The 23,118-nt window shown below is 47.8% G+C and overlaps 1 protein-coding gene across 1 annotated transcript in view; it reads right to left on the reverse strand.

The window, feature by feature from the left end:
* Positions 1-23,118, reverse strand: part of DDX31 (DEAD-box helicase 31) — an 81,063-nt gene that overhangs the window by 4,492 nt on the left and 53,453 nt on the right. The window contains 2 exon segments of the mRNA XM_009187952.4: positions 16,088-16,256; positions 22,354-22,465. Coding sequence (XP_009186216.2) covers positions 16,088-16,256; positions 22,354-22,465 — 281 coding nt within the window.

A 23,118-nucleotide genomic window follows, 5' to 3' on the forward strand; every position in this document is an offset into this window, starting at 1 on the left:
GTCAAAATAAATGTAACAGAATGCCTTAAAACCCAAGAATTAGGGGCCGGGCGCGGTGGCTCAAGCCTGTAATCCCAGCACTTTGGGAGGCCGAGACGGGCAGATCACGAGGTCAGGAGATCGAGACCATCCTGGCGAACACGGTGAAACCCCGTCTCTACTAAAAAATACAAAAAAACTAGCCGGGCGAGGTGGCGGGCGCCTGTAGTCCCAGCTACTCCGGAGGCTGAGGCAGGAGAATGGCGGGAACCCGGGAGGCGGAGCTTGCAGTGAGCTGAGATCCGGCCACAGCACTCCAGCCTGGGTGACAGAGCAAGACTCCGTCTCAAAAAAAAAAAAAAAAAAAAAAAAAAACCCAAGAATTAGAAATAAGACTAATACTATGTTATTAACCTGACTGTGAAAGCTTGTAGAACCCATTATAACCGAGCTGAAGCAATAATACCTGGTTATAATCACACTCCAGAGGACAGGGTGACAGTCATACAATGGTGTTTTCTATTGTAACATACAGGAAGACACATTCAAGCCAACCTCTGCGGGAAAAGAAGATCTGAAGCAAGGGGACAGTGAGGAGATAACATTTAAGGGCCAGGAGTTTATGGGGTGAGCACATTAGGGCAGGATGTAGTGAGAAGATTAGAAGTATACAGGGAAGACATCCTGGGGTCTGTGGGAAATGATTCATGTATACGACCTCCTACAATCTTCGCTCAACTAGGTGGGTATGGTTATTATCCTCATTTACAGACAAGGACACAAAGACCAAAGGAGGGTAACTTGCCCCAAGACCACATGGCTGGTAAGTGGAGAAGCCGAGGCAAACTCAGGGCAGAGAACGATTTGCAGGGTCAGGCAGGGCAGGAGGACTCAGCTGGACCAAGGGTGGAAAATGGCCGAGATGTGACAGGAGGGGTCCTCTGTGGTCTCCTAAGGACTACTTCAGCAGGACAGTGGGGCAGGAGCCAGGCGACTGAGTAGGGAGTGGTGAAGGGAGACGGCAGAGCCATGGGGCGGAGAAGGGAGAAGCCGGGATTGGAACTTGACTGTCACTCATCAGCTGAGGACACGGAATGAGCAACTCAGGCTCCATGCCTCAGCTTCCTCACTGAGAATGGCGCTCATAGGTGTGAGGATTAGAAAAAATTAAGACGTATAAGGGGGTAGCTGGTAGTTGGCATGTGGATCACAATCACAGTTAAACATTAGGAAACAGGTCTGCAGATGCCACGCACCTCCCCCAGAGCCACCCAGGAGCCAGGACTGGTGCTACAGCCCCTGACAGCTGGACGAGGGCTCTTCCGACAGCATCCACCACTTCCCAAAGAGCAGCGAGCCTCATCATGGGTCACCCACCCATGCGGACTGAGTGCACTGGGCCGAGCCGCGGGGGGCTGACCTGTGGTTGGGAAGTGGCAGGAGACACAGCCTGCGGTTGGGCGCACTCAACTTGTTCCAAACTGAGGGCTGCCAGTTCCTTTGCCTGTAGTTTATTTTTAGTCAGGTTATGTGACAGAGTGAAAAGGGTCTGACAGGAAGGAATGCTTTTTCTTCCCTCTTGTTTGAAGCCAGGTTCACAATGTGTATAATTTTAAATGTAACAACCTAAGTTTCAAAATATGCAAAATTTCAGTCAAAATATTCTCCCCAGCATAAGCTCCAGCACTTCAATGATGGCTCCTGTTCCCGCTAAGGCAAAATAAAGAACCGCATCTTATTGGGGTGACTGATACACTAACTGCCTACAGAGGTGGTACGGGCTGCAGGAGCATCTTCCAGACACCAGCACTCAGGCAGTGCGCCAATGCTCTCAGGCTGCCATCCACCCAAAAGAGCAAAAGCCTGTACCCATGAACGCAGCCTACACAACAGGCAGACACCCACACACCACCGGGGACACTTCCACAGCTCCTCAAGACCTGTCCCTTCGCAGACAAACACCGTGGGTCTGGGGTGGAGGAAGGCAACTACTAGGGTGTACACTGCGCCACTGAGGAGAGCCCATGTGGTGGAAGAGGATGTACGTCTTGGAGATGGGGCCTATGCGCCTTCAGTTATCATCACCACCTTTCCTGGCTATTTCATCATGTTAGCCAATGTCCTTTCAACCCGGGATACAAAGCCAGCAGTCCACACACTCAGAGGTTCCGGTGGTCAGCAAGCAGGCAGAGGGTGGCATTTTCCAGCCCAGACCTCTTCCTTAAGTGGGAGAAGCTCAGGCCAACCCTGCAGGGGTTTCACCTGCTGTCAAAACAGCCACCTCAACAAAACCCATTTATCCCTTGGCCAGCTCCCTGTCTCCTTGTCCTTTGTTCCAAGGCCCAGTGCTGAAAAGGCGAAGTACAGATGGGAAGATGAACTACTCTAAACCCAAACATGCGATGGGCGCTCAATTTCTCCCTCCGCCAAGCTGCAATGCTCCCAGGAACCTGCCAACTTTCTTGCCCTCCTTCCCCTCCAAATACCCGCACCCCTCTCCAATGGCCTTCCTGAGCACCCACCATAGTAATCCTGTAGTTACCAAGCAACAGATCAGTTTATCTAACCACAGGGAACTCCCTTGTAGTGAAGGCTGAATAAACCCCTCCCCAGTTACCAGGCTGGATTACTCAGCATGACAGGCAGATGCCACTTGCACCGCCAATAAGGTGAAATCACAGCCTAATTAGAAAATCAATACACCCTGTTACAATGACCACTGGAGAAGAGAGATCGCAGGGCCTTCTCCCAACTTCATCATTAAATTCTCAGAATGAGCTTCCTAGGTAAAAAGCCATTCGAATTCAGGCTTTTGTTAATGGCAGTCTGTTATAGGACAGAAGTTTAAATGTTATTTATGTACCGTTAAGTATCAATAGTTTCTTTCAAGTTTTATGGCTTTAGGGTCATGTTTTGAAAAGTCTTCATCCCAGGATTTCAAAAATATTAAAGTATTTTTTCATCTAGCTTGCTACTGCTTTAATTTCATCTAAGTTTTATTTTGATTAATAGAGAAATGAACTGTTTCTTCCTAAGAGTTATCCAGTTATCCACAACGGTCACTGAACAATACATCTTTTCCCCAAGGTTTTGAAAGGCTCCTTTAGAGCACTTCCTGCAGGCTCTGTTTGAAGAGCAGTGATGACCACAATGGCGTCCTGAATGGGCTCTACAAATAGATGAAAACATTTAATCGAATACCAATTACATGGGCTGTTAATGGATTTAAATATAAAACAGGTCAAATCAAAGTCATTCAAATGACTACATGACGTAGGCATTTAACTCACTCACTTTTCCAACCACCATCTGAAACAGGTACTACTAGTATCCCCACTTCCTGGTAAGGAAACTGAGGCACAGAGGGATTAGGTCATTTGTCCAGGGCCACAAACCAGTAATGCAAGAATGTGAACTCAGGAAATCTGACCTCACAGAGTTGAACCATAGCAGTCTGCCACCATGCTACAGTTTTCAAAACAAGGGGCAAATTCCTGGCGTAAAATGTTTTTAATATACATAAATCTGTATGTCTGTATGTATATGTGCAAAGTCTGAAGGATAAAGGAAATGTATCAGGGTGAACCTGAATGTGGGCTTATGGGTAATTGTTGAGCTTTTCCCTATGTCCTGTAGTTTTACAATGAGCATGCATTATTTTTATAACTAGAAAATAACAGTATATTCACTCTAAGGGGAAACAAAAGCAAACGGTAGAATTTTGTCCAATAGTGAAAGGCCAGAGTATTTTAATTTCTACTAATCAGAAACCTCTCTGCCTTTTGCCTTTGAGCTGGTTTGATTCTGCGAGGCTGTAGTACAACTAAAACACAGACAGATAGACAGACAGAGGGGGGTTCTTCAGACAGACTGAGGACTGATGAAGCACACGCCTCTGATCTGATGTTCCAGGGCCACGGCTAGGCGCTGAAGGTCTCTGCTGAGGACACAAGTCCCCCAGGTGGGAAGAAAAGCCTGGGCTCTCGGTGAACGCAGGAGACAGCGATGATTTCGGGTGGCCCGGGGCTGACTGAGTCCCTACATTTGTGCCTGACTCCATGGATGACAAAAAGGTGGCCATGCTCTGGGTAGGGTTTTGGTGGCTCTCAGGTCACAGTGAGGGTAACAGGCAACTCCAGGGGAATGTGACAAGCGGGCCCTCCGTATGCTTGTACACAGAGGAGCTGAGGTAAAGAATAAGCTGGTGTGAGATGCCATGATAACTTCACCTTGGCGTGGACCGGCCCAGGGAGGACGCTACCCTACCTTTTATGGTCAGTGAGGAAAAGGAACTGTATCAAGACTCTTGGAACCTCCGGGTTCTGTTCTGGTACACTGGCAGACCAGCTGTTTCAGGGGTGCCTTCTTTGTGATTTCTTAGGATCCAACCAGGTCTAGCTTTTGTAAAACTACCGGAGCCCCAGCAGACGCTCGGCTCCAGTTGAGTCCTGCTGTGGCAGTGAGAATCATGGGAACCACAGCAGCATTCTTGGGAGGGGTTCTGTGGACACAGAGGCTGGTGAAAAGTGGACTTCAGCTTCGTGCCAATGATCAAGATCTAGTGAAGCTCAGAACTCTGAGCCCTGGGCCAAGGACAGGCACAGTGGCAGGCAGCGCAGACCACAGGCGACCGAGAAAAACTGCGGATGGCCTGGCGCACTTGCTGCCTGGAGGCCACGCACACAATGGGAAAGAGGAGAGACCACATTTAGGTACAGCCGATGTCTGAAAATGAAGGGCCTAACCAGAGCCTCAGAAATGGATGGGAACTTTGAGATTATTTAGCCCAGGTGACCAAAACTCTTAGGAAGTTCTGTCAGAACATAAGCAGGAACTTCAGATGGCAGGTGGCAGTGCTGGGGACGGGCAGAGGACCAGAATTTGATGACCTTGGTTGGAATCCCAGTTCTGCCACTCGCCTAGCTGATGACCTTGTGGAGTCACAGCAGCTTTCTCCAAGCTTCGTTTCCCCGTACATCAGAAAGGACCTACGCACAGGCACACGGCCAGTAGGGAGGTAAACGGCCTACAGTGCGTTAGAGAGCTCAATACATTTTAATTCTCTGTGAAGTCTCATGAATTACTGTTAAGATGGAGGATACAGGGTGAACACGGCAGCAATGAGTTGTGGTTGGAACTGTTATATGATTACACACTGAAAATACTGACTGAGAGAGACCAGCTTGGGGCAGAGTCCCAGCCCCACACCCCACAGCGCAGCCCCCTGGGCCTGTCCTGTTTGACACTGTGGGCGAACTGGATGATATCATGAGGCATATCTACCACATCTGCAGGAACAGCGAATACACTGGCTGACAAAATAACAACAGTCCAGGAGACCAAAGGGATGGGCCTACGCTGGCAAGGTGAGCTTGAACTGGGACAGATGTCAGGTCTTGCCATTAGAAGGGTGGCACACATTGTCACATACGCAAATGGGCAGGGATTTAGTTGGCAAGTTTCAACCTGGAACCAGAGGTCTGGGTTCGAATCCCAGCTCTGCCCAGTGGACAGTGGTGCCATCATGGGCGGTTTCCTCCTGTGTAAAACAGGGATAACATCATGATTGCAGTGAGGACCACAGTGGCCATCCATCATGGGGGCCAGTGCCTGGCCGCTGAGGACCCCATTAGTGGAGCCGCCATCCCTGCCATTATCATCCCCTGCACTAACAGACGTGATTGCCCCATACTTCTTGCTGGGTAATTTCCACTGTAAGTCTGGATAATTTCATGAACCAGACTTGGAAAAGAACCTGGACAGATAGGATAGGTGGAGCCGAGTCATCCAGATGACAGGCTGCAATAGTGTGGACCAAGGAGCAGCTGGGCCTTGGTACGGCCTGAGACGGGCACACCAGAAGTAAGACCCTCTGAGCAGGGGTCCCGGCACAGCCTCATACAGGCTGTAGAACTGATTCTGGAAGTTCGGCCAAGGTACTTATTTCTCTAAGTCCCAGGTTATTCACTTATGAGATGATTAATGAGCTAACATTCTCAAGTATTCATCACACAGCCTGTTATGGAAGTACTCAGTAAATACTGACTACTGTTATTATTAACAGCATGAGAAGGAGAAAAGGGGAGGAGACAAGAGTCATCCTCAGATTTGTGGCACACTGCCATGTGAACTAAGGCCTGGTCTGATCGTTAACACCACCTTCTATGTTAGCACATCATGTACACACAGCATTTGAATCTCACAGAGGCCAAACAGTGGAAATAAGACCAAAGGGTGGAAAATGAAAGTCGTGAATTCTGGTTCATTCTCAGCAGCTCTAATGGCAAGCCAGGTCCATGAATGGACAGCCCTGGGGGCTACAAGGCACTGGGACGCCAGGGGTGCTGAAGCAGAGGCCACACTAACCATGAGAGGTGCAATGGGACCCACGGGACCAGACTGGGCCAGGCTGGGCAGACTCAGGGAAGACTACGTAGTTTCCATCTTTTTATTTACAGATCAAAGAGAGGAAGTGAGACAGGGCAGAGGAACCGCTGTTTATCAAACACCCACTCTGAGATCAGCCCTGAGCTAAGGCTGCACATTCCTTACCGTTCCCCACACCCTACACCCTACACGACAACCCGACAGCACCTCCATTTTACAGCTAAGCTGTTGCTGGGTGCTACGGTTGGGATCAAACTCAGGAATGTGGGCTTCAAAACCCACGCTCCTAGCACTGTACCGTTCTGCTTCCAGACCTAGAGGAAACTGGAAAAAAAGTCAGATCCAAATCTTGCTTATGATTGTCTCTTCTCAAAGTTGTTCCAATGATTTCCCCAAAGAGTAGAAAACATCTACGACCCACTCTTGGAAGTCTGGCCAAGGTACTCAACTCTCTAAGTCCCAGTTTATTCACTTACAAAAGGATTAATAAGCTAATGTACTAAAGCATTCATCACACTGCCCATTACAAAGACACTCTGACAGTTTCAAACCAAATTCTTCCATACACACAACCAAAACAGCTCCTACTTTAAGGCCATTTCTTTGGTTACATGAGTAGTTATCTCCTTGGGTTCATATACTTGCTATTTCGCCCAATACGGATTCTATAAACCAGCAGCTTCCAGACGGGGCAGGTGAGAAAGCGGACACAGCCCTTGGCTGAGAGTTTGGGCTTCAGGGTCTCTCAGACTCAGAATCATATGACCAGGCTCCGAGTTCTACACTGGCCACTGAGGATCCTGCCTTGGTCACAGGGTCTGGGTGAGGCCTCAATGAGATAATGTGCATGGAGGACTCAGCTCAGCAGAGAACACACATAAGCCCTCAAAAGAGATGCTGCCACCACCGCCGCGAGCACTTAAAACTGACATGCACAAAGTGTCACATGCTGTCGCTCTGGGATGCTGGTTCTCAACTGTATCCCTCATTTTGACTATTAAGTAGTTAACGAATTACTCTACATTTTGGACTGTAGCTGTAACACTGGGACCAACATGGAGATATTTGAAAAAGACTTGAAGTCATTTCGTATAGGTTATAACACGATGGAAAGGTTCTGACATCATTAAGAAGAGGGTGGAGGGGCCCCGGATACGCACCTTCCTATTGCAGGGAGCAGCTTAATGAAAGCAGCGTTAGATTAGAAGAGGAGAGTAGGTAGTCGGCTGTAACACAGGAGGGGTTTGGGATGACTAAAACTACCCTGTGTGCAGCAAGGGGAGACCTGGGGGACTGTCATGTTCTTTCTTGATCTCTCACATGATATGAACTAGAAGAGCTCTGAGCGAGGACGAGCTAATGAAGAGCTGGTACTCTCCTGTTGCACGCAGCCGCATCTGGCATCTAGCAGTTTGTGCTAGGCCAGCCACATCTTCTAATTCCAGTGCTTGGGCAGCTCCAGCAGCGGATGTGCCCGTCTCCAGCATCGTCCCGGGAGAGGCTGGCTGGGTTCCTGTTCTTTGTTGTCAGCCCTGACTGCATGACTGAAAGCATGCCCTGTGGTTCCCGCTGTCTGCAGGTGACCCAGGTGTGGAGGAAGCTCAGGGTCACTATGAAATCCTCTAATCGCCTCATTAGCAGGGTGGGGAGGAGGGTGGGTTTGTTCCACGAGGAGGCAGAAAGCTGGTAATTGCATGGTGTCAGATAGAAAAAAATCATGGTGGAAGCAAAAGGCCAAATGTAGAAAGCTGCGTGTGCACAGCTGTAATTAAACCAGAGCCCGAAAAGTAAGGCCCACAGTACCCGATCATAGAAAGAAGGTAAAGCAGTGGAAACTGGCTTTGCATGGGGTGTGCTGAGAGGGGAAGGGCAGACCCCCTGCTGGAGCGTGTGCCCACACCGTGCAACCCATTTGGAGTTGCCTGTGAACACGACGTGCGTGAACTCTATAACCAACAGATAGATTCATCTGACAAACGGTCCCTGAGTGACTACAGGCCGGTGTTCCCCACTCAGAAGAAACGCAGTTGCCTTCCACAGTAGTGCTCCGATCCCTTGCTCCACGCTGAACGAGAGTTTATTCTTAAGACAAATGTCCTAAAGACATGATGATCCAGCATGGACCCCAGAGGTGCCAGCCTGCCTCCCTTGACAGAGGCCACGAGAGCATGTTCTTGGCTATTATCTGTGCAGCTAGCCCATGGTCTACATAAAAAATCACTGATTAATCCTACCTCATCTTTACGGATATATTTAGCCAGCACCTCGCTGCCCTGCCATGTGAAGGAGAACATTTCATCATCTGCCCTGAGGACCACATTTCTTTCAAGTTCCCAGGGACTGTCCCTGGGTCAAGTTCACGGTCACTTCTATCTCACCCTTCATAATTTTAGATTTTATGGAACCACGGTCTCCTGGGTTGGAGCCTGGGCAGAGCATTTTCATACGATTCCCCAGCAGATTTCCAGAGCACATTCTGTTTCCCCATATACTGCCATATCTGTCCTCATGGCTACTTCTGGTGGTCCTAACTGTTTTGCTCTGGTCTTCCGGCAAGGCCTAGTGACCTCTCTCTGCCTGGATGCATGCTCTGGCCTTGTCTAGGTGGGGGGGAGGCCCCACTCCTGAGCCCATTCATCTCTGCGCTGTGGGCTGATCCCAGGCCTCCTTCACTGGGGAACAGAACCAGCGACTTGACCACAAGGGGCATCGGTAGGGGGAATGCTGTCCTTCTTGAGGATGCCTTTATGTTGAGGAAGGAGATCCCAACCCCAGGCCTGTTTTCTTAGGACAGAATGACCGACAAGCGGCCCATGGAGTCTGAAAGACGACTTTCCCACCAGGCAGGGTTTGCTGTTTTCCAAATTCACTACACAATAAAGAGGGATTTACCTCCTTTTCATGTCAGAACAATTCCTTCTTTTCTTTTCCTTTTCACACTTCCTCTCAGAATTATAGGACATTTTGGTTTCTACTCATCTATTACAAAAAATTTACTGAGCACCTACTATGTGCCAGGTTCTGTGATAGGTGCTGGGCACTCGGGTTGAACATCTCAAATCTGAAAACCAATATGCTCCAAATTCCAAGGCTTTCTGAGCACCGGCATGATGCATGATGCGTGACACTAAAAGGAAATGCTCACTGCAGTACTGCAGATTTCAGGGTCTGGGTGCTCAAAAAACCTGTACAACGCAAACACTACAAAATCTGAAAACACTGAAACCTGACATACTTCTGGTCCCCAAGCATTCTGGATGAGAAATACCCAACCTGTATGATGAGCAAAAACCAGGCGGGGTCTGTTCTCTAAGCTACACTTTCGAGGAGGGGCAGACGCTGACCACACATACAAATAACACCATCAGCAGATGTAAAGCTGCCACCACGACAGACCAGGGTCAGGGCACAGAGGCGTGAGGGTGTCTGCTTGGCTGGGGAGGGCACCGCAGGGAGGGGAGAGGTCCAGGCCCAGGATATGTTCAGGCAAAGGCTCTGAGGAGAGGATAAGAAACAGGGGTGTTGGATGAGGCTGAAGAGTCAGCAAAGGCTGGGGCCTTTGTGAGGAAGGGGGTTTGTTGTGGCTTGCTCTAATCACAGCCTAACAGGATGCCACTGAAAGGTGCTAAGCCAGGGCAAGACGGGGTGAGGGCTGTGGAGGTGCTGGCTGGCTGTGGCACCGTGGCCACAGGCAGACTCCGTGGGAGACTTTCAGAGGTTCAGATGGAGTGCCGGGGGGCGCTGAGGGCTGCTATTTATAAAGACAGCGTTTGGGAAGTGGAGGGAAGAGACCGGTTTAAGGAGGCCGGAGGGATCAACAGTGTTGGACGCGGCTGAGATGGAGTAGATGAGCACTGACTCAGGTGCAGTGGATTTACACGGAGAAATCCTCATGTCTCCAAGCGTGGTTTCGTCCAGCCTCTCATCTCATGTTTGGCCAATCTGTCTTTTTACAGAATGCTAACTGGCTCAATGAAATCGAGAAAAGTTTTCACAGTGGGCAAGATTCCAGGTTTGCCTTCAGCTAATTAAGTGATATTAGGGAGGTTGTAAATGCCACATAAAAATTGGCAGGCAAGCTGCTCTAATGATGAGAATATTGCTTTACAGGGAGATGCAGCTGCAGCTTCTTAATGCTCGTCTTTGAGGGACCCGGTTCCACGTTTTCAAGGTTGTCCCTGATAAGAAAAGTTCCAGGGTGCTACAAGGCACTTTTCTTATTCTCGGTTCCACGGGTATTTGCGACAATGGTGGGGGCTGGGGGAAGCAGCAACGCGATAATATGGTCGCTGTGATGATCCACCGGGTGCTCCCGCTTATTCCCGTGCTGCACACCACGCTGTTTCCAGGCATCCTCTGGCTTGACCCCCACGATGAAAGGGCGACTTGGGTACCTCCCCTTTGAGGCCAGAGAACCCAGGCACAGAGACGCTGAGTGACTTGTCCAGAGGCACACAGACTGCAAGTGGCCCAGCCAGGATTCAATCCCGGTGTCTGTGTGATTCAAACCCAGATGTCATCACTGTGATTCTCCCGGAGTCGGCATGTAAGAAACCAGAGAGGGGCAAGGGAGAGGGCTAACGGGGGTACGGACTCCTCAAGCCAGAGCTCTATTCCACACAGTTAGCTCTTCCCAGGTATTAGACAACCGCTGAATGAGCAAGGGTGAGAATCAGAGAACAACACAGCACAGGCCTTCCAAGATGAAAAATGGCCCAAACCAGAGCTTTGCAAAATTTCAAATTGGAAGCATTTGTGATAATTCAGACAGGAAAAATCTGTGAACCTGTCCTATCTATGAAGAAGGGGTGACTGGTGTGTATGATTTCCACGAGGATGTTTATTTTAGAAAATAAATGACTTCTAGAACTTCTGAAGTGTGGGAGATTAAGGAAATCCTCTGCAGGGCCTGGCACACAAGCCACAGGGTGCGCTGGTTCTGGTCCCACTTTCCCTCTTCCTAATGATCAGGGCCTGCTGAGCACTGACTTAGCACGCCCAGATCTACCAGGTACTAAGGGGTAGGAGGGCCCCAGTTTAGACTCTATACCCTATTTGATAAAATTAGGAGCTACCAGGTAACATTTGGGCTAGGCTGACTTGAGAAAATTTATGCAAATAAAACTACTTTCCAACCATTCAAACTGCTGTTTGTCTAGTAATTTTAAAGAGGAAGCTGGGAATAGGGGGACAAAATTATTGCACTACTGATAATGAAGATGTCCCAGATGTTTCTAAGCTCTAAGAACAACATTAGAAAGGCAGGTGGCAGAAGGAAGGGGTAAAACCAGTCTTAGGTACTGTAAACCGAATCGTCTGGGCAAAAACTAGTACGTGAGCACAGCATATAATTCACATAAAACAGGGTGGTTTAAAAACAGCAGACTTACTCTTTCATACTGTCACAGTATCACCAAGACCTTTAAACATTTTTAAAATTTGTTTTTATTTTTTAGAGATGGTGTCTCACTGTCACCCATGCTGGAGAACAGTGGTACAGTGACCACAGTTCACTGCAGCCTTGACCTCCTGGGCTTGGCCTCCCAAAGCACTAGGATTACAGGTGTGAGCCACGGTGCCCAGCCTAACACTAAGAACTTAAGGCACATCGTTTCTATAGCATTGAGCCATTTTCCGCAGAGTGGTGGCGAAATGAGAGAGAATCGTGGCCCTATTGAGCGTGCCTGCCTGCTCACTGTTCCTGACATGTTCTGCTCGTGTGACGACCTAGACAGACAGACAGACAGACACCTGGCAAACAACACAATTCTGCCTCTCCCAGCAGAGAGAGCTGAGTCTCAGCATCTCCTGGAAAGATGGAGATTTTGGAAGGATATGTTACCTTTGCTACTCAGGAACTGCTGAATCTACTATAGCTTCAAAATAAGAACTGCATTTCACGGAAGGAAAAATGCTGTTTTCGTGACGGATGTTGCTAAGGGGGCCACTCAATATTTTACCGATAGCACCAACTATCTGTGTACACGTCTATGTCAGTGTTTGGGGTGGGGGCTGTTCTGACAGGTTTGCGTGTAGGTGTCAGAAGAGTTTTTGTGACTATGACTGTATTTCTGTGTGTAGGGGAAGATATTTACTGTTCCCTTTCAGAACTGAGCGCTGGAGAAGTCGACAGGAACCTAGTTATTAAGATCTCATTTGGGGCCATGAACTATTTTCCTTTTCTGAAAAGTGGTCGAGTGAAGGACTAAAGGCAATAAGAGACGAAGGGTCCCTCTCCCATCGCACGGACCAGCTGAACAGCCTCCTCTCTAACCTGCTCCCGATCCCCATTCTAACAGCCGCCTGAGCTCCCGCTTGGCATATGACAGGTGAGACAGGCTTCTGTTAGTCTGATGGATTTGGTTTGCAGATATCACAGGTTTGCACATAATATATAATTATTCTAGGCAGTAAACACCGTAAAATGGAATGCAGAATAGTTTAGAGAATTTAGTGCCATTATTTTATTCACCCATACAAAACACAAGGAACCCATTCTCTTTCTTGACAGATGGATTTCAGAGGAGACGTTTCAGCTCAGAACAATAATTGTGACCACAGCATAACTCTCACACTTTGTGGGGTTTAATGGACTTTTCTTTCCAGTCCTCAAAAAGCAGCAACTGGCATTTGCTCAAACCCTGACTGAGGTGTGGAAAATCTGTCAAGTTTTCTCTGCCGCTTACCCTGACCACAATTATACGGTCCATGTGCAGATTAGCTGCAAAGTCATTCCTCCTCCAGGAGTGACAAGATTTCCCCAAATAAAAAAAAAAAGGTATCTACTGTATCCTCGAGTGCCCGTCTGCCTTCGAAAGGCAGGGGTGGGGGGAGGATCTAAGGAGTGTGAAGAGAAATGCCTTCAAAAGAAGGGCATAACAACGGAAAAAGTAGCTGTAACAGAGTGGGGACATGGCAAGAACAGAGAGAGGCATTGTCACGGGCGGAGTAATCCTGTGACACACTGCTGTCACTCACCGCCCGGCTCCCTGCCGCGCCAGCTAGACATCAAAGGCTGCCCCATGCCATCTTACATGCTCTTTATCGGCTAATCAGCCCATTCTTCCCTAAATAAAGCCCTGTTAAATCCCCTGCTCACAGGGGTATCGTGGTCTTGGTGCCCATCTGCTAGCGAGGGTCAGCTGGGGCAGGAGGCGGCGGGCTGCTCTCTCCCTAGCGGCTTCTCAAGGTAAGGACAATGCTGCCTCCAACTCCCCCGCCCACAGGCCTCCTCTCTGCTTTCCAGGAGCTGGGCCGGTCTGAGGAGCTGCTATCTGGATTAACACTTGCTAATGAAATCTCCAGTCATAAAGGCACATCATCTGCTAACTATGAAATCTTGGGATTGCATTTATTTTCGGGGAAGAGGAATAAACAAAGATGTGTTTCCTTTTTTTTTTTTTTTTTTGAGACAGCGTCTTACTCTGTCGCCCAGGCTGGAGTGCAGTGGTGCGGCTCACTGCAACCTCTGCCGTCCAGGTTCAAGCGATTCTCCTGCCTCAGCCTCCCGAGTAGCTGGAATTACAGGTGCCTGTCACCACGCCTGGCTGATTTTTGTAGTTTTGGTAGAGATGGGGTTTCACCATCTTGGCCAGGCTGGTCTTGGACTCCTGACCTCGTGATCCACCACGCCTGGCCAGATGTGTGTTTCTTAACAGTAATCATTTGGCAGGTCTCTTCCTCCACCCTCAAAGTATCACCATTGCCGAGACGGTGACAAAATGGTCAGGCTTCTGATGAGGCTACTCTTAGTCACTAGCTGTGAAGCCTCATGGTTTCACCCCACACTCAAAGTTAACATGCATGGGTACCGGGGACGGCAGATCCTAAGACAGGAACCCAGTTCCCGGGCCCTGCAGCCTAGACTCCTGGCCCAGTCAAGAGCGCCTGGGAGTAGAGCGGAGGCATCTTGGCCCTCTGGGAGGACAGCCTGGCTCTAGCAGAGGACGAGCAGAAACATCTCTGGGCTGCAGCCCTGCTCTGCACCCCTGAACCTCAAAACGGCCTAGAAGGAACCAGAGAAGGACACGTCCACGCTCATCTAGGCACTGCAGTACAGCAGCACATGGGAACTGTTTGTTTTTCCTCAAAGAATTACTGGAGCATTGTCTTATGTGAGAGTATTAGTATCAGAAAAGAATCAAGCATCTTAAAAATTCCAAAACTGGGAACAGAATTAGGCAACATTCTATCCATTCCAATGATACTTGGAGATGCGAAGTCCCCCAGAGAGGTCAAGTTGGATGTCCCCGAATATGCTTTTTAGCTTGTAAGGATCTTCACCTGTAGGGCCCTGTATGGTTCAAAAGGCATATTCACAAGTCACCTCATCTTTTTTTTCTTCTTCTGTAGAGACAGGGTCTCACTCTGTTGCCCGGGCTAGTCTCTAACTCCTGACCGCAAGCAATCTGCCTGCCTGGGCCTCCCAACGTGCTAGGATTACAGGAATCACCTGATTTTGATTCTCAAGACAATCTTGTGAAGTAACTAAAAATATGGATTTTCTTCTCCATATAGTGTAGTTGAGATCGAGGCTCTGAGACGTTAAGAAAAGACATGGCCCCAAACTCACATCACAACAGAGCTGACTTCAATCCAAGTTCCCTGATTGCAAGACCAATGGTCACTTTCCTCCACTGGGTGGTCCCTCTGTCTTTGCCGTGACAGGCTAGAGAAACAGAGCCCTGACAAAGTTGATGGAATACTCGACACTTCCTGGTGAACAGGCAAGCCAGACATCGTGTGGGAACAGGCAGTGCAGAGTGGTCCTTCCTGCAGATTCCCTGAGTCAGTGGGGGAGCCTGTGGCATTTGTAAATTAACATGGAAAAGGGAGGATAAACAATGCGAACTAACCATCCAGAACATTCTGGGATTGAACCTGGAAATCAGGGCAGGTGAGAAAAAAGTCTCTGTGCCCCAAACATTTGTTCGACGGACCCTTCCCACATAAACAATGAGACCATCCACCCCAAAGTTCTGACATGAGTAGCTCACAGGGCCTCAAGCACTCTCGCTCCTGTGAGGGGCTGAGGCTGGTACTAAAAGAACATGTCTTTGAGAAGAGGAAGAAAGCCTTTTACAAATGTAGCGTGCTGAGGGAAATCATCTCAGCACCGTAGCAGACTCAGAGCCCAGCCTCGAACAGGGCAATACCCCTTCCTCTCCCCCTCTTCTCCCCAGGACCTCTGGACAGTCCTGAACATGCTCTTTGTGGGAGGAAAGGGGAAGGGCTCACCGCGCTTGCCTTGATGAGTGCTCACCACTGGAGGTGCAACTCAGCAGTAAGGAGCCCAGCGCTGACCCCAACGCCAGCCTGTTAAGGATTTGGGCTTCGGCAGCTCCTGGAATCTGAGGCTTGGGCACTCGGCCCTTCCATCTCACTGGAACAAAGTATGCTCCTAGGGCTCGTCACACAGAACACACCAGAATGTGTCATACACATCTCGGATGCTTGCCAGGGCAGACCGCAGCACAGCTAAAGCTCCGACTACAGCGAGTCCTATGAACCCCACCACATTTGGGCCCAAAAGGAGGCACCCCTGAATTTCGGCAAGATGAGGGGGCTTTCTTCTCATTCCAAGTGCTTGCTTACTGGGAGAAGGGCAGGTATGAGTGAGAAGAGAGTTGCGGTGAGCATGGCAGCTAGCACTTCACCTCACTGGTGCTCATGTGAACGGAGCGTTCTAGCCCCGTCATGGGACGGATTCAGCTCATCTTACCTTTTTAGGTGTGCTTTCCTTTTCTTTCTAGTCAAGGCACTAAGATTCCTGGGGGCATCTCTCAGCCCGAAGCTCTTCGCCACATGCCCAAGGTGGAGGGATCGGACATGGAAGATGTGCTTCAGCTCCCTGGGGTAGGTGGCGTAGGCTTGGATGAAGGACTGCAGAGCTGAAAGAAAAGAAAAGGGAGTGGGGAGGGAGGCTGTCAGGACCGGGGTCTCCAAGCTCCAAAGTGCCTGGCCTAATGGTTATCTTCTGTACTTTATCTTGCCAGGCAACGAAACATGACAATTACAACATATACAAACAACTAAAATCTAGACTTCTGTGTATTTCTTCAATTCCTAAACAACAAAAAGAAAAAAACTACAGGGGACCACAATTATTACTTGAATATGCCCAGTAAAATTTCAGATTTGACCACAGAGCTTCTAACAATCCAACAGGGTGAGGCCCAGCACAGCACCTGGTACTGGCCGGCAGTTGGTAGATGTCTGTTGTGTAAACGAGTGAAAAGAGAGAATGGGTGAAGAAACTAAGAAATGATCAACACAGGACATCGCTTTCTTATGAAAATGAGAAAATCATTAGACATTTACATTAACACATTTTTCCTAATTAAATTTTACTTACTTTTGAATAGTTAATGCATGCTAGTGTGTTACAAAATCACAAAGTTCAAAAGGCTTCATTATGACTGTCATGTTTACTATGAATGAATGACATTACCACCAATGCCCCCTTCACCACAAGCCCCACCTCCAGCTCCCCTATCCACAGGCAATCCCTGATACCAGCTTTTCTGTGTACTTTTGGGACTTTTTAAATTTAAAATTTGTTTAAGAGGCGGGGTCTCACTGTGTTGTCCAGACTGCAGCACAGTGACGTGATCATAGCTCACTGTAGCCTCAAACTCCTGGGTTCAAGTAATCCTCGTGCCTCAGCCTCCTGAGTAGCTGGGACTACAGGCTAATTTTTAAATTTTTATTTTTGTAGAGACAGGGTTTCACTATGTTGCCCAGGTTGGTCTTGAACTCCTGATCTCAAGTGGTCCTTCCGCCTCAGCCTCTCAAAGTGCTTGGGATTACAAGTGTGAGCCATCTCACCCAGCCTTCCTCATGGGATTTTAAAACCAAGTTCGTTCTAAAAGTATCCAGGATTAACCAATACAGTGCTTCTTACTCAAAGAATGTGTAAAAAAGGGAATGAAAAAAAAATTTTAAAGGAGAAAGAAAATTTTAGTCTCTAAAATAGTCCCTTGAGGACTGACAACAATTTAGGGATGTTTATCAAACATTCTGTCAGGAAAGTTTCAGTCCCATTTTAAAATTAAGAAAAGCGGCCAGGTGCGGTGGCTCACGCCTGTAATCTCAGCACTTTGGGAGGCTGAGGTGGGTGGGTCACCTGAGGTCAGGAGTTTGAGACCAGACAGGCCAACATGGTGAAATCCTGTCTACTAAAAATGCAAAAATTAGCCGGGCCTGGTGGCAGGCGCCTGTAATTCCAGCTACTCGGGAGGCTGGGGCAGGAGAATCACTTGAACCTGGGAGGCGGAGGTTGGAGTGAGTGGAGATCGTGCCACTGCACTCCAGCCTGGGAGGGCAAGAGCCAAACTCCATCTCAAAGAAAATTAAATTACACTCAGAAAAGGGGGTCCTTGTTGTAGGTCCCACCTCCCCCAGAAAAGGGCCAGACTCATTCCCACGAGGGTGGAGCTTTGGTCTACTTAACTAGGCATTCCCTTGAGAAAAGATTAGATTGGGTTCCCCCTTGAATATCTCTGGAAGTAACAATGAAAACCGAGTGTCCACCCACTTCTCACTCCAACAAGGAAGGAGGGGAACGTTCTGCAAAGCACTCCCCGCCATTCCTGCCACTGCTCTCTTCACCTCCAATCCTGGTCTTCCGCCAGCTGAGCCAGAGCCCAGCCGACGGTGTCTGATGGAGGCAAGCACTGAACACCAGCCTTCACTTCCTCACTCTCCTTGTTGAGCCACTGGACTGGCAAGTTTGCCCACAGCTTAAACATAATATCCCAGCAGCACCTGGAGATTGGCGTTTATGAACAGTAATAAAAAGTGTCATTTTAGCAGATCAGCTCCTGGAAGGATCCTGGGGAATCCATCAAAGCTCTATTTACTGAGTAAAGTGAACTCCTTTTCCCAATCGATGAGCAATAATAACCAAGGCAACTCCTCTGTACCCCACTCTTAAATCTGTGCTTACTCCCCTTTTTAATAACCAGGGACATTTTCAAGGAAAATCTTTAACGCTTCAAATGGTCTGTACTATCTGGAGGGTTCTGATACCACTAGACACAGAGCCCCACAGCCAAGCCCTCAGAGGGAAAGGCTCTACTGCTACGTGACCCAGGAGATTCAACCCTCTTTCCTCAACCTCTGTCTTTCCCCAACCCTCAACACTTACTCGGGTCTAAAAAAAGACGAGACTGAAACCAAGTCAAGCCGAAACCAAACCAAGAGCCTGCGCTTTTAAAACCTCAGTCAGCCAAATCCCACTCTAGGTCTCCTCATTTCCTGCCTCTCTTCTGTGTAAGCAGATGAGCCCCTGGGCTTCCACCCTGGTCACCTCTCTTCCTCTCCTTCTCTCCACCAATCCTATGAGCCGAGCGCTGAGAGCATCTGTCCCTGGAGACGTAGGTGCCCAGCTAACAGCTTTACAGGGATAATGAGTTTGCCAAGATGTGGCAGCAAGTGTTTTCTCCCCAGACAACTGGTCAGGCAGCATTTCACGCTGCATATCTTTACTAACCCTCCTTGTCCTCAAGGCTCCTGTCTCACCGGGACAGCGACAGTTGGTTGTCCTCACATACTTGCATGGACTCCCATGTTTGGATAATTCAGAGAAGCAGGAATTTCAGATGCTGCAGCAGCTGTCTGCAGGACCTTTCAAGGAGCAGGAAGTGGCTCATGTTGGCAGTGTCTAGAATGTGCAGAAGGAACAGGGGCTGTGGGACCCACACAAGCGGAAAGTGGAGAAGTAATGAAAGTAGACATTTATTTGGGGTGATGGATGAAGCTACAGGCCACCAGAGTTCAGCACTTTGCAGTCACTGATTGCTATTTCTTGCCAACCACTTAAGGTGCCTGAATTACGGCAAATCTGTTTTCTAGTATCTCGCGTGGACACATCGTCCTTTCTCACTCCTGGACATTTGGATCAGAAACTAGTGGCATCTTATGATGACTCGTAAGATGAAGGAGTCAGAAATAAACAAAGCTCCGGCCTGGAAGGTGAAGATCATCTCTGCTCCTCCCAACCCCAGCCCCCACTCCCACAAGAGCACCCTTCAGTGCAGAATAAAGGCACATGGATCTTCCCACCCAACCCCTACAGTGACAACTATGGAAAGGATGTAGGCAAGAAGATTGCCTGCTGTTCTCTTAAAGACAAAGCATTTGGTAAAGTGCCCAGCCTAGCTCTGACCCCACTGAGGGGAGAAGAATGACTTGTCATCACTCGTATGGTTTTCTAGACTTTGAGAAGTATCCCTTCCAAACAGGTATAAATCCTACATGGAGTTTCTGGTCTGCAGGGAGACCCGAAGACGGAGAGCATTAAGCCACAGGAGCAATGGTCATTTGCAGGCAGAGGACTCTAGCTTCCGAAATTTTTGTTCAGGAGTCTGGAATGCAAACTTATGTTACCACTCTTTTTACAACTTGAATCCCTAGCTAAAAGATGCAAGAAAACAGAGGAAAAAAGGGGTAACTGCTTCTGGAAACTGACAATTAAATGCTGGTTATTAACAATGACTGGGTCCGAAAACGCAAAAGGAAAACAAATACATACTTGGCCCAGTTTCTAACTAGTTTTCTGCCATCAAGGCAAAAGCCAGCTGCTTTGTTAATTATTCATGAGGTGAGTTCTGAAATGGCATAAAAGGGAAGCAAGTCAATAGTGTGGAATTTGCATATGCAGATTGAAATGCAAAAGACTGTCTCCACCTATGGGGGTGGAGTGGCTGTTCCTATGTTGTAAATTCAATACATTTAGGGTGTAAAATACGTGTGTACTCTCTCAAGCCTCCAAAACTTAGTCCTAAGAAACAGGAGAGAAGGAATGGTGGCAAGACTTATGTCTGAAATGGGGTGACTGAGCTCTGTAAGAGGCGGCGGTGTCCCAGGCCATCATCAATCTGGTGTGGAAATCGATTAGCAAATAAGAGACATGATACGTTTATTTCCTTCATGGTACACAAACATTGGGAAGTGACCCTGTTCCAATATTCCTTAAACAAAAGACAAGTGACTCTGCTTGTTTCATGGTATTAACAAGTTCAACGGTAATGACGGTGAGAGAAAACCCAAAACCACATCCTTTAAGAATTACTGTAACTTCTACTCCAAAGACCCAGACACCTTGAAATAGCTGTAGTCTTGCCAAAATATCTGAGGCATCACTGACACCAAAATCGAAGGTGACAGTGTGGGTTTGATTTCTTTCTTCCCATTGCAACTTTGAGACCAGCCCTGGAATTCAGTGGCACAACACCTTGTTATGTACTGCACAGCCAGTTGAATTTGCCTAACTTTCATCAAAGGTCCAAACTCTGTAAAGTTACACTGTGACAAAGACCCTATTCCTCTTGAGAGACAGAGCAACACTCCTCTAGAGGTAGCAAGGTAGGAAAACCCTTGGGAATTGTTGAATTCACTTTAGGGAAATGCTAAGACAGGATATTATTAGAGAAAAGTCTAGAAGGATATATAGTGTATATACAGTGGCAATTACTGGGACTTCATCTTTTACCCTGTGTGGTTCTGATTTTTAATGATGACAACCAAGAATTGCAATTATAATGTGCTAAAGGTATGTAAGAGGTCCTTGAAAATATTTGCTGACTAACCCATTTTTATCATCTATGTTTCCTGGTGATCACAATTGCTCCTCAGCCAGTCTCCCAGCTTTTACCTTTGACCCCCACTAGTCTATTCTCACACAGCAGCCAGACGGTATCTTTCAAACCTAAGTCAGATCCCACCACACTTCTGCTCCCCCTTCATTCTGACGAAGACCCAAAGTCCTACGTGATTCTGCCTTGGTCAGCACCCCCCTTTCCATCCACACTGCCTTCCTTGAGCTCTTCTGCACCGGCTCCCACTGCCCAGAAGGCCTTTCCTTTAGAGAGCCACGGGGCTCATCCCACTTCAGGTTTTTGCTCAAGTGTCACCTACACAATGAGGCTCACTCTGACCCCATTAAAAATGCACTCTGTTATGTCACCCCTTCACCTCCGCCATCTCCTACTGATTCCATAGCTCTTGTCACCTTGAAACAGACTATTTCTTATGTTTATTATGCTCTCTGTCTGCTGCCCCTGACCCCACTAACACATCGGCTTCACAAAACAAGGATTTTTATTTTGATCTCTCATGTATTCCAAGCACTTGGAATAGTGCCCAATTTGATAAATATTTGTCAAATGAAGAGTTTTTAAAGCATTTCTATTTATAAAAAGAGAGGATGCTACAGTGTTGCGGTATTTGTAAGCCAGCCTGGTACTCTTCTCAAAATAGCAGGCAACTAACAAAAAAACCCTGTGCATCCTCCAGCATGGAGTAAGTCTCATTAGACATGGTCAGTCTCTGGCCAAGACATACCACAATAAAAAGTACCAGTGATTATAAACCCCCTTCAGCCATGCACTGCTTATTACTCAACGTGAACTGCGATGTCCACATCTAATGCATGGTGATCCCAGGAGCCAATTTATCCTACAAAGGGTCTGAATATTAAATCAGTACCTAACTCTTTTATAAATTTCCTAGGAATTGGGTTCATGGTCTATGGCTCTTCCTCAGTACTGTTCTTTCTCATTTTTCTTTGTGCCTTCAAATAGGAACTGCTTAGGTCTAATATTTCCAGCTCTGGCCTTCATCTCTAATTTCCATCTCTACAACTGTTTCTACTAACGTGTCACATCTCTTCTATCTGGTTTTCAAACAGGAAAACGGATCCTTAAAAGATCCAAGTTGTTGGGTCAAAACTCTAGTCCTCATGTAAGCCAAGATAAAGCCTCATTTGTGCAAAACATGGGGAAGGACGAAATTAACATTTAATATCACTTTAAAGCCTTCCGTGCCTGCTTCCAAACCCTGCAGAATTATGGAGATTGAAGGCTTTGGCTGGTGAGCAGGGACCCCATGTTGGCCTCTCAACCGGTTTGGGGGTATGGGGGTGAAGGTGGGGGAGAGCACTCTGCTGGGCTATCCACTGCACAAGCACCTAGGAAATAGACCGACCTTTCTTTGCCCAGGAGACCCTCCTCTCACTGGAGTGCACGTAATCTTCAAATACCGTCTGCAAGACTGTGGCTCGCTCTCGGATTTCCTGGGGGCCAACAGCATGGGATTTCTGAGAGGGCGACGGAAGGATTAAAGGAGAGATAGAGTCAAAGTCAGGAATAATGAAGCAGTTTATAATAGATTTAATAACAGTAAAACCACACAGTAACCACCTAGGGGCCAACAAGTGTAATCCTTTCAATATTACTAGGGAAAAAAAGGGAGCTATAGAGATGTTAAAGTCAAGTAAAGATGAGGATGGCTTTATGAGAAGATCAGGTCTGTTTACTTATTTACTTACTTTTCTTCCTGACCTCTTACCATGCATGTTCAAAATCAAAGACCATTGGAGACACTTTGGAATTTTCCAAGTCCAATTCAGACATTTAAAACATCACTGAACATGAACTCTTTTCAAATGGGTCTTGGATCTCCTAGGGATCTTCACCTTTCCCTTATACACACCAGTGGAACACTGACAATTTCTCTTCATGAGCACTCCACAGTGACCTGCCTAAAATTCTGCCTTAAAAAGTTACCCCTATGCTTGAATTTCAGAGCAGGCTTTCTCAGTGCCTAGAGCGGTTCAGAATTCTAGTGTTTCAGATTTATTCCTCCAGCCCATGGCCACTGTGCTGAGTTCCCAGGAATCTATTAAGGAGTGAGTGGGCTGTTCCAGGACACGACACTCAAAAACTGCCTGGATCTCTGCAGCAAATTGTC

Source organism: Papio anubis, chromosome 13 (genome assembly GCF_008728515.1).
Source record: "Papio anubis isolate 15944 chromosome 13, Panubis1.0, whole genome shotgun sequence".
In the NCBI taxonomy this organism is placed as follows: domain Eukaryota; kingdom Metazoa; phylum Chordata; class Mammalia; order Primates; family Cercopithecidae; genus Papio; species Papio anubis.